At 46.5% G+C, this 14,553-nt stretch overlaps 1 protein-coding gene across 1 annotated transcript in view; it reads left to right on the forward strand.

The window, feature by feature from the left end:
- LOC129693552 (uncharacterized) overlaps positions 1-14,553 on the forward strand; it is an 85,299-nt gene that overhangs the window by 57,397 nt on the left and 13,349 nt on the right. The window contains exons 10-13 of the mRNA XM_055630352.1: positions 821-926; positions 3,056-3,118; positions 4,529-4,691; positions 11,820-12,085. Of these exons, the coding sequence (XP_055486327.1) occupies positions 821-926; positions 3,056-3,118; positions 4,529-4,691; positions 11,820-12,085 (598 nt within the window). The remainder of the gene's footprint in view (positions 1-820; positions 927-3,055; positions 3,119-4,528; positions 4,692-11,819; positions 12,086-14,553) is intronic.

Raw genomic sequence — 14,553 nt, forward strand, 5'->3', positions numbered from 1 at the left:
GAGGCTGGTTCTCTGGATGCTTTCAAGAGAGAGCTAGACAGTGCTCTTAAAAATAGCAGAGTCAGGGGATCTGGGGAGAAGGCAGGAACGGGGTACTGATTGGGGATGATCAGCCATGATCACTGTGAATGGCGGTTCTGGCTGGAAGGGCCGAATGGCCTACTCCTGCACCTATTGTCTATTGGTACAGGGCAAAGGGAACAACATGAATAATGTTTAGTACAAGGTAAAGTAAGATTAAAGATAGTCCAAGAGTCTCCAATGAGGTAGAAAGTAGTTCAGCACTACTCTCTAGTTGTGGTAGGATGGTTCGGATGTCTGATAACAGCTGGGAAGAAACTGTCCGTGATTCTGGAGGTGTGTGTTTTCACACTTCTGTATCTCTTGCCCGATGGGAGAGGGGAGAACCAGGAAGTAGTGGCCAGAAGCTGTAAGTCTGCTGAAGGTTCTCTGACCATCGATGCTGCCTGACCTGCTGAGCATCTCTATCACTTGTTGATTTTGTTTTCCAGCATCTGCAGTTTTTGAATTTATGTCTGACTTTAGGTTTCTGCATCTGCTGCAGAATAAGCGAGGTTGCCCAACATTCTACTCCATGAGCTGAGTCATTGAGGCTTCAAGCTGGGACTGATCTATACACAGATGCTGCCTGACCCACTGACTTCTTCCAGCACTTCCCTTTACTTGGGTGACTACTTGGGACTGTTGATACCTAATGAACCCACATTTCCATGTTTACCCAAAAGCAAAATAAGCTGATTTCCATTTATTTTTTCTGCAGACAAACAGAAGATTATTAGATTTTTAACATTTCCACCAGAAAATGAAAGTTTCAAAAAATGTCCTCTGGATTACTACAGCTGTTGTCGTCATTCTGCTCATTGCCTCAGTCGCTGCAATTATTCTGGCAAAATATTACACAAAAGGTGAGCAGAAAGTGGTTACGGGGAGAAGGCAGGAGAATGGTGTTGGGAGGGAAAGATAGATCAGCCATGATTCTTCTTGTGTGTGGCGTGCACAGCCTAAAGTTGTAGGACAACTTGTTCTATTTGATTGTGCACGCCGGGTTGATTGCATTCGTCAAAACAGGGCGGACCACGTGAAGGTTGCAATCTCCCACCCCAACCATGATTGAATGGCGGAGTAGACTTGTAACGCCAATTGGTGTAACTAAATACATTGGCAGGGAACATCTAACTGCAATGTCCATAGAACATGCAACATGGGAACAGACTCTGGCCCACAATGTGCTGAACACCATACCATGATGAACTTGTCTTCACTGCCCTCTGTTCCCTGCATATCCATGTGTCCCTGTAATACTACTGTTGTATGTGTCTCTAGCACCACCCCTGGCAGCATCCACCGCCCTCTGTATAAATATTATCCTGCATATTTTAACCTTTGTTCCTCTCACCTTAAAGTTATGTGCTCTAATGTTGAATATTTCTACAGGGGGGGGTGTGAAGGTTCTGACTCTCTACCCTCTCTATGTCTTGCATAATTTGATATACTTCTATCAAATTTCCCCTCAGCCTCTGATGCTCCAGAGAAAATAATCCAAATTTGTCCAACCTTGTAGCTAATACCTCTGATCCGGGCAGCATTTTGGTTAAAAACTCTTGTAAAAACTCTGGTTAAAGCCTCCACATCCTTCCTGTAATGGGGCGACCAGAACTTTGTACAATACTCCAAATGCAGCCTAACCAATATCCTCAACAGCTCCAGACTGACCAAGATGTCATACTGCCTGCATTTGGCCGATATTCCTCTAAACCCTTCTTATTCATATTTGTCTAAATGTCATGAAGTCATAAAGCTTCTAGTGCATTGTCTGGTATCTCATTCCAGATACAGACTGCATACTTAAGTCAAAAGGTTGCCCCTGAGATCCCTATTAAATCTATCTCCTCTCAACTTAAGCTGCCATCTAGTTTTAGAATCCTCTACACTGGGAAAAAGACTTTACGAATGAACCCATGACCTTGTACACCTCAATAGGGTCACCCCTCATCCTCCTGCACTCCAGCCTATCCAACCTCACCCTGTAACACAAGCCCAGGTAACATCCTGATGAATCTCTTCAACACCCTTTCCAATTCAATGCCAGCCTTCCTGTATCTGGGTGAGCAGACCTGCACACACTGCTCCCAGCCACCCGTACAGCTGCATCATGATGTCCCTACTTCAGTATTTATTTCTAAGAAAATGTAATTAACAATTGCAGGAGAAAAGGAAAAGGTTGAGAACATTAGAGGCATGATTTAGAAAGCAGCTTAAAGAAGCACGACAAACAATTCAGATAATACTCTACAAAAACACAATAGTCAAACTCAAGAGCAATGGATGGGGCATAACAATAAATACTCTGAACCTATTCTGAATCTAGGTTACTGTCTGAAGAAAGATCTTGACCCGAAACGTCATCCATTCCTTCTCTCCAGAGATGCCCCTTAGAATAAAGGGGAGGCCATTTAAGACTGAGGTGAGAAAAAACGTTTTCACCCAGAGAGTTGTGAATTTGTGGAATTCCCTGCCACAGAGGGCAGTGGAGGCCAAGTCATGGATGGATTTAAGAGAGAGTTAGATAGAGCTCTAGGGGCTAGTGGAATCATGGGATATGGGGAGAAGGCAGGCACGGGTTATTGATTGGGGCCGATCAGCCATGATCACAATGAATGGCTGTGCTGGCTTGAAGGGCCGAATCGCCTCCTCCTGCACCTATTTTCTATGTTTCTATGCTGCCTGTCCCACTGAGTTACTCCAACATTCTGTGTCTATCTTCGGTGTAAACCAGCATCTGTTGTTCCTTCCTACACAATGTTTTCTGGAGAGCAGTACAATGAGTTGTGGGTAAAATATCTTTGTGTGACTGTAATGACCGCATCTCTAACTTGAAGAGCAGCTCCTCGGTTTCAGTTGACAGAGGTACAGTGAAGAGCTTGTGTCCAGATTGCGTCTCTCTGCTCCACTGACAGTCAACTGTACATATTAATTTGCTCTGACCTTCCATGTAGTTACAATGTCGCTGTACAATCACATCTCTATCTTTCAGCGACTTCAAATAAACCGACTATGGAATTTCCTGGAATTGGAAATCTGTCTTCAATTAATGAAAGTAAGTTGGAAGTATTTTATTCCTGTTTTTATCTGAAGCAGAATGAACTCCCTGTCACCCACTCCTTGTTGACTGATGTTGAAATGTCAGTTTGTACAAATCCCTCCATAGCTTCCCTTCCTCTTGTAAACACTGAGGACAGAAGAGTGACACAGCCGAATCAGCGCCAGAGACCCAAGTTCGATCCTGCCCTTTGGTGCTGTCTGAGCACAATTTGGTACCAGTACCATCTTTTAGATAAGTCACGCAGTGGTGCAACGGTAGAGCTGGTGTCTTGCAGTGCCAGAGACCCAGGTCTGATGCTGACTGTTGGTGCTGTCTGTGTGGAGTTTGCACGCTCTCGCTGTGACTGCATAGGTCTCTTCCCACATCCCAAAGACATGTGGGTTTTTTAGGTAAATTGGCTGCTGCACATTGCGGCAGTGTGTAGGGAATGGATGAGAAAGTGGGATAACATAGTCCTGGTGTCAACAGGAGATCGATGGTCTCCATGGACTCTGTGGGCTGAAGGGCTTATTTTCATGATGTATCTTTTAATCAATTCATTCAATCTGGAGGCACGGTGGTGCATCAGTAAGGTTGTTGCCTTGCACTGCTTGCACCACCGGAGACCCTATCCCGACTACGGATGCTGTCCCATGACTGCATGTGTTTTCTCCGAGACCTTCAATTTCCTCCCACACCCCAAAGACGTACAAGTATGTGGGTTAATTGGCTTGGTGTAAGTGTAAATTGTCCCTAGTGTGTAGGATAGTGTTTATGAGCAGGAATTGCTGGTTGGTGCAGACTCGGTGGGCCGAAGGGCCTGTTTCCGCACTGTATCTCTAAACTAAAGAAGCCACATATCTGAAGAGGACTGCAGTGCAGGAAAATGGTTATTTTTAAAATCCTCATTCAGAAAGATAATAGAATCATTGAGTCAAACCGCACTGAATGATTGAATCGGCACAGAAATAGATTCTTCGGCCAAACCTGTCCAAGACCAAGATGTCCCATCTAAGCTAGTCCCATTTACCCACATGTGGCTCATATCCCTCTAAACCTTTCGTATCCAGGTACTAGTCCAGGTATCTTTTAAATGTTTTATAGTTTTTGCCTCGACTACCTCTGGCAGCTCGTTCCATACACCCGCCACCCTCTATCACCCTACTATGGCCTGCCTTTGGTTGCAATGGACTTCAGTTTTGCTCTATAACTACCTAGTATTATGGTCATTAGTTGATTGTAATCTTGGTTCTATTGCTTTAATGAACCCATAAAGCTGCATTCAGTAAGGATTATGTTGTTCCTTTGCCGATACATGCAACAATCTCACACTCTTGACTCTACTTTGATCTTGTGTCAAGGCCATATTTACAATAACGTTTAAAATGACTGCATCAGAACTAAAGATCACTGCATTGCTTACAGCGTGTGGCTCCAGGATTGAACGATTCACCCGGATAGTCGGTGGGACAAACGCAAAGAATGGCGAGTGGCCATGGCAGGTTAGCCTGCAGATTGGGAGTCACGTTTGTGGAGCTTCCATCATCTCCGACCGATGGCTCGTCTCTGCCGCTCACTGCTTCCCGAGGTAAGTCAAACTTCATTTACGCATCATCTCGTAGTTGACGAGAAATGTTGAGGCTCTGGTCAGGAAAAGGCAGTTCAGTTTAGTTTATTGTCATGTGGACCAAGGTACTGTACAGTGAAAAGCTTTTGTTGCGTGCTAACCAGTCAGCAGAAATAAAATACATGATTACAATCGAGCCATTCACAGTGTACATATACATGATAAGGGAATAACGTTTAATGCAAGGTAAAGTCAGTAAAATCCGATCAAGGATAGTCCGAGGGTCACCAATGAGGTAGATAGTAGTTTAGCACTGCTCTCTGGTTGTGGTAGGATGGTTCAGTTGCCTGATAACAGCTGGGAAGAAACTGTCCCTGAATCTGGAGGTGTGCGTTTTCATACTTGTGTACCTCTTGCCTGATGGGAGAGGGGAGAAGAGGGAGTGGCCAGGGTGCGACTGGTTCTTGATTATTCTTCAGGCCTTGCCGAGGCAGCGTGAGGTGTAGATGGAGTCAATAGAAGGGAGGTTGGTTTGTGTGATGGTCTGGGCTGCGCCCATAATTAGTTGAAATTTCTTGCGGTCTTGGATGGAGCTGTTCCCAAACCAAGCTGTGATACATCCCGATAAAATGCTTTCTATGGTGCATCTGTAGAAGTTGGTGAGAGTTGTATGGGACATGTCGAACTTCCTAAGCCTTCTGAAGAAGTGGAGGCGTTGGTGTGTTGTCTTGGTTGTTGCTTGTCCTTGGTCCAGGAGAAGTTGTTGTGATATTGACTCCTAGGAATTTGAAGTTTTCAGCCATCTCTATTGCAGCACTGTTATTGCAAACTGGGGAATGTGAACCACTTCACTTCTTGAAGTCCATCACTATCTCCTTTGTCTTGCTGACTTTGAGAGAAAGGTTGTTGTCTCAACACCAGGACACGAGGTTCTCAATCTCATCATTATTTGATATCCGGCCCACAATGGTGGTGTTGTTGGATTTAGGCAGTTGGTATTGTGATTGCCTCTGAGTCAGGAAACTGCAGGCTGTGTCTGACATCAACAGTGTGAACATTGCTGATGGTCAGGAGCCACCAGCATTTAGAAAGGGACGTACTGATTGGAGATAGTCAGCATTGTTTTTGATTATTATCTATAGCAGGGGTTCCCAACCTGTGTCGTTCCGTTTACACCGGGCAACTTGTTGATGGTAAATTTACCCCCATCCTGTTTTGTTCAGTAAATTGAGTTCATACTTCTACCATAATGAAGCAACTGATGAAGGGAACATTTTAAAATACTGTTTTTAACTATTATTTTAAGTTCCAAAATTAACTGATTTACCCCCGGGGGTAAATTTAGTGTAGGTTGGGTCCCTTGGTCTATACGGACACTAACAATGCCTTGGGCAAGGCCTCACATTGGAGTCTAGCTTGGAAAAGGTTAGTTCACATGGGATCCAAGGGAAACAAGCCAATTGACTGGTCTAGGATGGAGGAGTCAAAGGGTGTATGTGGAGTGTTGGGTTTCTGATGCGAGGGAGTGCCACAGGGGTTAGTACTGGGTCCACTGAGTGTTTGGCTGTACGTTCAATTGGGGTGAAATTAGGAGGTAGTGACCATAATGTGTTAAGTTCTAATCTATAATTTGAGAGGGAAAAGGGTAAATCGGAGGGGTCAATGTTACAGTTGAACTCGGGGGACTATGGAGCCATGAGGGAGGAGCTGGCCAAAGTTGGCTGGAACGATACACTAGCAGGGATGACAGTGGAACAACAATGGCAGGTATTTCTGGGAATAATACAGAAGGTGCAGGACCAGTTCATTCTTAGGAGGAAGAAAGATTCCAAGGGAAGTAAGGGGCGATCGTGGCTGATCGGGGACGGTATAAAAATAAAAGCGAAGAACAACATCGCAAAGATGAGCGGGAAGCCAGAGGATTGGGTAATGTTTAAAGAACAACAGAAGATACTAAAAAGGCAATACGGGACGAAAAGATGAGGAACGAAGGTAAGCTAGCCAAGAATATAAAGCAGGATAGTAAAAACTTCTATAGGTATCTGAAGAGGAAAAAAATAGTTAAGACCAAAGTTGGAGACTTGAAGTCTGAAAAAGGTGAATTTATTATGGGGAACAAGGAAACGGCAGATGAGTTGAACAAGTACTTTGGATCCATCTTCACTAAGGAGGACACAAACAATCTTCCTGATATAGTAGTGGCCAGAGGATCTGGGGTGACGGAGGAACCGAAGGAAATCCACATTAGTCAGGAAATGGTGTTGGATAGACTGATGGGACTGAAGGCTGATAAATCCCCAGGGCCTGATGGTCTGCATCCCAGGGTACTTAAGGAAGTGGCTCTAGAAATCGTGGATGCATTGGTGATAATTTTCCAATGTTCTATAGATTCAGGATCAGTTCCTGTGGATTGGAGGGTAGATAATGTTATCTCACTTTTTAAGAAAGGAGGGAGAGAGAAAACGGAATTATAGACCAGTTAGCCTGATATGGTGGGGAAGATGCTGGAGTCAATTATAAAAGATGAAATAGCGGCTCATTTGTATAGCAGTAACAGGATCAGTCCGAGTCAGCATGGATTTACGAAGGGGATATCATGCTTTACTAATCTTCTGGAACGTTTTGAGGATGTAACTTGGAAAATGGACAAGGGAGAGCCAGTGGATGTAGTGTACCTGGACTTTCAGAAAACATTTGATAAGATCCCACAGAGGAGATTAGTGGGCAAAATTAGGGCATATGGTATTGGGGGTAGAGTGCTGATATGGATAGAGAAGTGGTTGGCAGACAGGAAACAGAGAAGGGATTAACAGGTCCCTCTCAGAATGGCAGGCGGTGACTAGTGGGGTACCGCAAGGCTCGGTGCTGGGACCGCAGCTATTTACAATATACATCAATGTTTTAGATGAAGGGATTCAAAGTAACATTAGCAAATTTGCAGATGACACAAACCTGGGTGGCAATGTGAACTGTGAGGAGGATGCAGGGTGACCTGGACAGGTTGGATGAGTGGGAAGATGCCTGGCAGATGCAGTTTAATGTGGATAAATGTGAGGTTATCCACTTTGATAGCTAAAACAGGAAGGTAGATTATTATCTGTATGGTGTCAAGTTGGGAAAAGGGGAGGTACTACGGGATCTGGGGTCCTTGTACATCAGTCAATGAAGGACAAAGGACATTTATTGTCACATACACCAATTTGAGTTACTACGCAGCACACAAATAAGATAAACACAACACTGTAGAATTTAACATAAACCATAAACATCCCACACAGCGGAATCAATGTTTCCCACTGAGGGAAGACACCAAAGTTCATTTTTCTTCTTTTTGTTCACCCGTGGTCGGGGCCTATTGAGGACTCCGCAGTCGCCGCAACGGCTGCCCAATGTTTCACGCCCACTCTCCGGGATGATGGGATGATCAGAGCTCCGATGTCGGAACAGAAGAACACTGAGCGGCTTGGAGTTTCCGAATCGGCCGCTTCCTACTGGAGACCGCGGCTCCCGAAGTCCACAGGCCGAGCTGGGCAAAGATCCAACGCTGGCGATCCTCGGCGAAAGATCCCAGGCCCCCGCTATGTTGAAGTCTGCGCCGCCCGCGGCCTGAAGCTCCGCAGACCACAGCTCATGGTGTTAAAGTCGGCAGGCCCAACACTCCGGAGCTCCAACATGACGATCCCTGTAGGACATCGCCTGCTCCGCGATGGAATTCAGTGCTCCACCGTCACTGAAGCTCTGGCCGGTCTCCGGCAGGAAAGGCCGCACCAATCCAGATGGTAGGCCACGAGGAGGGGGCGAAGATGTGGCTCGGAGAAAAGACGCATCCTCGACCAGGTAGTGACTGAGAAAACTGTTTTCCCCCTTCAAACGACCTCCAAAAACAAATGTTTTGACAGACTAAAAATAACACCAATAACAATGAAAGTAAGCATGCAGGTACAGCTGGCAGTGAAGAAAGCGAATGGCATGTTGGCCTTTATAACAAGAGGAGTATAGGAGCAAAGAATGGCCTACTCGTGCATCCATTGTCTATTGTCTAAAATGGCACTAAATTTGCCAATAACATTAAAATGTTGATGGTATTTTATATATTGAGGAAGATTATCTAAGTTTGCAACAGTTTCTAGATCAGTTGAGAAGATGGGACAAGTAATGATCAATGGAATTGAACTGAGACGTGTGAAGTTACGCACTTTGGCATTTCCTAGGCTGGTGGACAGTACAAAAGTTGAAACCTGCACCATCAAGAAGAGCTGCTCCCACTTATCGGATTGCTAAACAGTCCTACCACGACCTACCTTGTCACAGCCATGCACTTTTCCTCTGTAACTAACGCTATAAGAAGTTAATGCTATATTCTGCACACTGGTGTATTTCTCCTTGTGCTACCCTGGTGTTTATGGTTTCCTTGCACCTGTGTAGTACGGCTTGGCGGGGTACCATGCACATCTGGCACATTTATCCCTCCACATATTTGTCTGTGTCTTTTAAATGCTGTTTTGGTTCCTGTCTCAACTACCTCTGGCTGCTTGTTCCATATACCCACCATCATCTTTAGTTTAGTTTAGAGATACAGTGCAGAAACATGCCCTTTGGTCCACCGAATCGGTGCTGACCATTGATCCCCACACACATGCACTATCTTACTACACTAGGGACAATTTACAATTGTGCCAAGCCAATTGGCCTGCAAACCTGTAAGTTGTTGAATGTGGGAGGAAACCCGAGCACCCAGAGAAACCCCACGTGGGCACGGGGAGAACGAACAAACTCTGTACAGACAGCATCTGTTGTCAGGATTGAGGGTTGGTGTGGACAGGGGGACTGTTTCTGTGCTGTGACTGTGCCAGGGTGACAGCCTGGGTTTGAATAGGGCGAGTCCAGCATCAAGAATGTTTAATACCAATATCTTCCCAGCTGTCATCGGATCGGGCAACTGAACCGTCCTCTCGCCAACTAGAGAGTGGTCCTAACCTCCCATCTACCTCATTGGAGACCCTCGGACTATCTTGAATGAGACTTTACTTAAAACATTTTTTTTTTCAATTTAAATCAATTTAATTGTCATTTGGACCCCTTGAGGTCCAAACGAAATGCCGTTTCTGCAGCCATACATTACAAACAAATAGACCCAAGACACAACATAATTTACATTTTACATAAACATCCATCACATCGCTGTGATGGACGGCCAAAAAAAAACGTATCTCTCCACTGCACTCCCCCCGCCCCCCCCCCCATGTCAGAGTCAAAGTCAAAGCTCCCGGCTGGCGATGGCGATTATCCCACGGCCATTAAAGCCACGCCGGGTGGTGCGAGGTCGCACACCGGGTCTTGGTGTTGGAGCCCCCGGCGTGCGCTCGCAGAGTCCCGCGGCCATTCCAAGCCGCGCGGGGCGGTGATGTTGGGCCCCGCTCCAGGAGCTCTTCAACCCCGCAACTCGGGCGGGAGAAGTCGCCGTTGCAGGAGCCCTGAAAGGCGGGCTCCCGGTGCCGCCGTCCGCCAGACCCGCAGTTGCAGCCTCCGAATCTCCGGAGGTCGGGCCGCAGCAGCAGCAGCAGCGGCAGCAGCGCTCCACCACCGCTCCACCCGCTCCGGACTCGGCCAGCTCCGCGACGGTGAGGTGAGTCGGCACCAGAGTCCCCGGTCTTCTCCTGTTGGAGGCCGCTCCATATTGCAGCCCCAACCGTGCAGGGAGAGATTTAAAAGTTACCCCCCCCGCCCTCCCACCCCTCACACACACACACACCCCCCAACAAAAAATACCAAAAACTACAAAAAAACATAGGCAAAAAGAATAAAAACGCGGACGGGCTGCAGAGGCCGCTGCTGACGTGAGTCGCGCCGCCTACCGGCTCTTACCTTGTACTAAATGTTATTCCCTTCATCTTGTACCTATACACTGGATGACTTGATTGTAATCATGTATTGTCTTTCCGTTGACTGGATAGCACACAACAAAAAGCTATTTACTGTACCTCGGTACACATGACAATAAACTAAATTAAACTAAACTTTAATGACGACTACCACTAGGTGACGATGCCAGTGCAAAACTGGAGTCTGAAGTTCAAACAAAGACACAGTCCATACTACAATATTGTTGCAGAGTTCATGAATTTCCCTCGGGGGTTCAATGAAGTCTTTATTATCATCATCATCATCATGAGCCTTGGTTGAGTTCAGCTTAGTTGATTGACTGGTGTACCGAGGTACAGTGAAAAGCTTTGATGGTTGCTGGGAAGAAGCTGTTCTCCAACCTGGAGGACATGTTCTGCTGGGTTCTTTACCACCTTCCCAATTGTAGCAGTGAGTTGGTGGGAAGGGTACAGGGAAGATTTACAAGGATGTTGCCAGTACTCGAGGGACTGAGCTACAGGGAGATGTTGAGCAGGTTAGGACTTTATTCCTTAGTGCAGGGAGACGAGGGGTGATCTTAGAGGTATATAAAATCAGGAGGGGAAAATATAGAGTGAACGCACAGTCTATTTTACCCAGAGTATGGGAATCAAAAACCAGAGGACATCCATTAAGGGTGAGAGGGGAAAGATTTAATAGGAACATGAGGAGCATCTTTTCACTCGGAGTGTAGTGAGTGTTATGGAATGAGCTGCCAGAGGCAGGTTACCATAGCAACATTTAATAGACATTTTGGACAGGTACATGGGACGGAAAGATTTTGGTGGAATATGGATCAAATGTGGGCAGGTGGGGCTATGGTCAATGGGGCACCTTGGTTAGCATGGATAAGCTGGGCTGAAGGGCCTGTTTCCATGCTGCACGGATCAGAAATGAGGGGGATGTGGGTTCCTGATGCCTGTTTGAGGCAGAGCCTCTTGTAGGTCCCTCTGGTGGTGGGGAGGTCAGTAGCTGTGATGGACCGGGTAATGTCTACCAGTCTGCATTCTGTGTTCCTGGGGCTTGGGGTTTCTAAACCTTGTCAGGATGCTCTTCACTATACAATTGCAGAGGTTCAATAAAGTATTTAGCAACACCAAATCTCCTCAATGTTCTGATGAAATGGAGGCATGAATGAGTTTTCTTGTCGATTGCATTAATGGGTCCAGATCGCCCAGGAACTGGCAGCTGGGATTTGTGTAATAAATCTGTGTGTTAATGACATTGTATGTTGATGCTTGTTTAAAGTGCGTACGCCCACACCTCATATTGGAAAGCTTACATGGGGTCTGTGATGCTTGGAGAAGGAATGTCCAGAGGCATCATAAGAATTGTGACCCACCCCAACTACAGCATCCCGAGGAGCTTCAACAATGACATTGCCGTATTGGAACTCTCTTCCCCTCTCATCTTCAATGACTTCATCCAGCCTATCTGCCTGCCGCCCAGCAACAAGGTGTTCCCACCTGACAAAAGATGCACCATCACAGGCTGGGGAACACTTGCCTACGAAGGTTAGATGTTCCTAAATGTAAAATGTTGGCTTCATTCTGTCAATGCTATCATTCTACTGTTCTGCAATGCAATTCGAACCACTGATCTGTAAAACTGATGCACTACAATGCTGCAATCTTCCCCTCTGCTCCACCTATTGGACTTGAGTTTGACTTGGTTGTATGTGTGTAGCATTATCTGATCTGATTGGGGGAGAGCATGCAAAGCTTTTCTCTGTACACATGACAATAATAAACACACGTTGCATTTGCTGTTCTGGTGCTTTAAGTAGATGTTAACTTGATGAATTCAAGAGCTAAAACATGAATCGAATTGAGAGTAATATAATCTTGAAACATCTAGAGCATTGAGCCCATCAGCAAATGTGCACCCTAAACAATGATTTTACTTCGGAGTCACGTGAGTGACTACGTGAAGAAGCCCGCCACGACGCATGCGTGTCATATACCGCAACCTGCAGGTAAGTGATTTACTCTGCGGTAACTTGGGTCCCCGCGCTGTTTTTACACGGTGGGGGGGGGGAAGCTCGACAAAATAGTGCCCACAAGTGCTGCGAGTAAAGCTGGCTGGGGAGGACCGCAAAGTAGCGGGAGCCAGCAGCATCTGAAGGCACAAGCCCCGTAAGGGATCAGCTGTGCCGACTTTTGGTCCCGCGCCGGCCAGAACACCACGGCCGGGCAGGAGACTATTCAAATGGGGCCGTCGACTTTTCACAAGTCGAAAAATGGCAGGAGACGGGGTGGAACGACGTTCCCCCATAGCGACAATTTTAACCTGGACCTGCAGGTAAGAGCTGCGATCTTTTTGTGTTTTTCCCATGCTGATTACAGGTGGAGAAACCAATGGGCTGCGACAAAGCTGGGAGGCTAACAGCGGCCAGTGGCACTTGAATCACCTATAATGGGATCAGCTGTGCCCCATGTCGCCTCCGCACTGGCCAGATCCACTCTGCGGCAGGGCAGTAAGGACAAAGCTGGTGAGGGAGGACAGCGGAGCAACGGGCAGCCGGCAGCAGGCCAACGGCACTCGGATCACTGATAGTGGGATCAGCTGTGCCTGATGCCGCCTCCGCACCGGCCAGATCCATGCGGCCGGGCGGAAAGGCTAGACACAAAAACAAACAAGGTCGTGGATTCGGAGGAGTCCGACTGAACAACCGCGGGCTGGCCAGCGACCGTGAGCGTTGGAGCCGGATGGGGCGGTGTGTGGAGCATTTGCTCCAACGTGACAGACTCTGGGAGATGGAGTCGGGTCACTGTGGGCCCTATGATAAACCCACAGCAGTACCTCTTGAAGGGCTGCACAGTGCTACTACCTCATCAGAGGGGAGCACTGCAGGTCAGTTCTGGGCTGACCTGGAAGAGGGGTCCGCAGAAGGAAAGGCAAGTGTGCAAGGGGTGCAGGAACGAGAGAACCTACTGGACTAATAAAGGAACTCCAACAAAAACCCACTACAGCCAAAGACAGCACCGCTACGCACCCACCAACAGAACTGGTGAAAGCTCGAAGGCCGGTACACAAAACATGAGTCTTTTTTTAGGCCATGGCCCAGGCCAGCCTTCTTGGAAGATGCGAGAACCTCCAACGTCAACCAAACCAAAAATCCAGACACCAGTGCAACAACAGCAGCGAAGAACCTACAAAAGGAAGTAAACCTGCCACTGGTAACTATGGAGGTAGGTGGGTCTGGTTTCCCAACAAAATACGGAGAGCATGGAGGTTGGGGGGGGGGAGATTACACTGTTTTCTGAATGCATGGAGCATGTTAACAACCGATACTTACAACTCAAGCAGTATCCAGGGATATACAATAGAGTTTATACACAAGTACAGCCGTCCAGTTCAACATATACCGAACCAAATGTTCGTGCTTTCTGATAAAGAAAAATCAAAAGCGCAAGCTGAACTGGAGCGGCTTTACTTAAAAGGTGTAATTGAGAAAACTCAACACGAACCATTAGAATTCGTGTCCAATATATTTACCAAAAACAAAAAAGATGGTGGTTGTCGCATCATCATAGATCTGACAAAATGGAAACCTTTGTTACTGCTAAACAATTAATTTCCAAAGGTTACTTCATGGCCAGCATTGATTTAAAAGATGCTTACTATTCAGTGCCTATACGAGGTGACCACAGATGTTACTTAAAATTCAACTGGATGAGACATCACTGGCAGTATAAAGCACTGCCAAATGGGTTATCATCAGCCCAAGGCTGTTCACAAAAGTTTGAAACCAGCCCTAGCGTTTCTACGTAAACGTAAACACATGGTCATGGCATATTTAGATGACATACTCATTGTGGGCAAGACTTTGGAATTGGCCAAACAAACTGTAACAGCCATAAAACAGTTATTGGAAAAACTGGGATTTATTATCCATCCAGTTAAATCTAAACTAACGCCTTCCACTACTATGGACTTTTTGGGGTTCACCATTGACTCAGTTCACATGTTGGTGACTCTG

Source organism: Leucoraja erinacea, unplaced genomic scaffold (genome assembly GCF_028641065.1).
Source record: "Leucoraja erinacea ecotype New England unplaced genomic scaffold, Leri_hhj_1 Leri_345S, whole genome shotgun sequence".
Lineage (NCBI taxonomy): Eukaryota > Metazoa > Chordata > Chondrichthyes > Rajiformes > Rajidae > Leucoraja > Leucoraja erinaceus.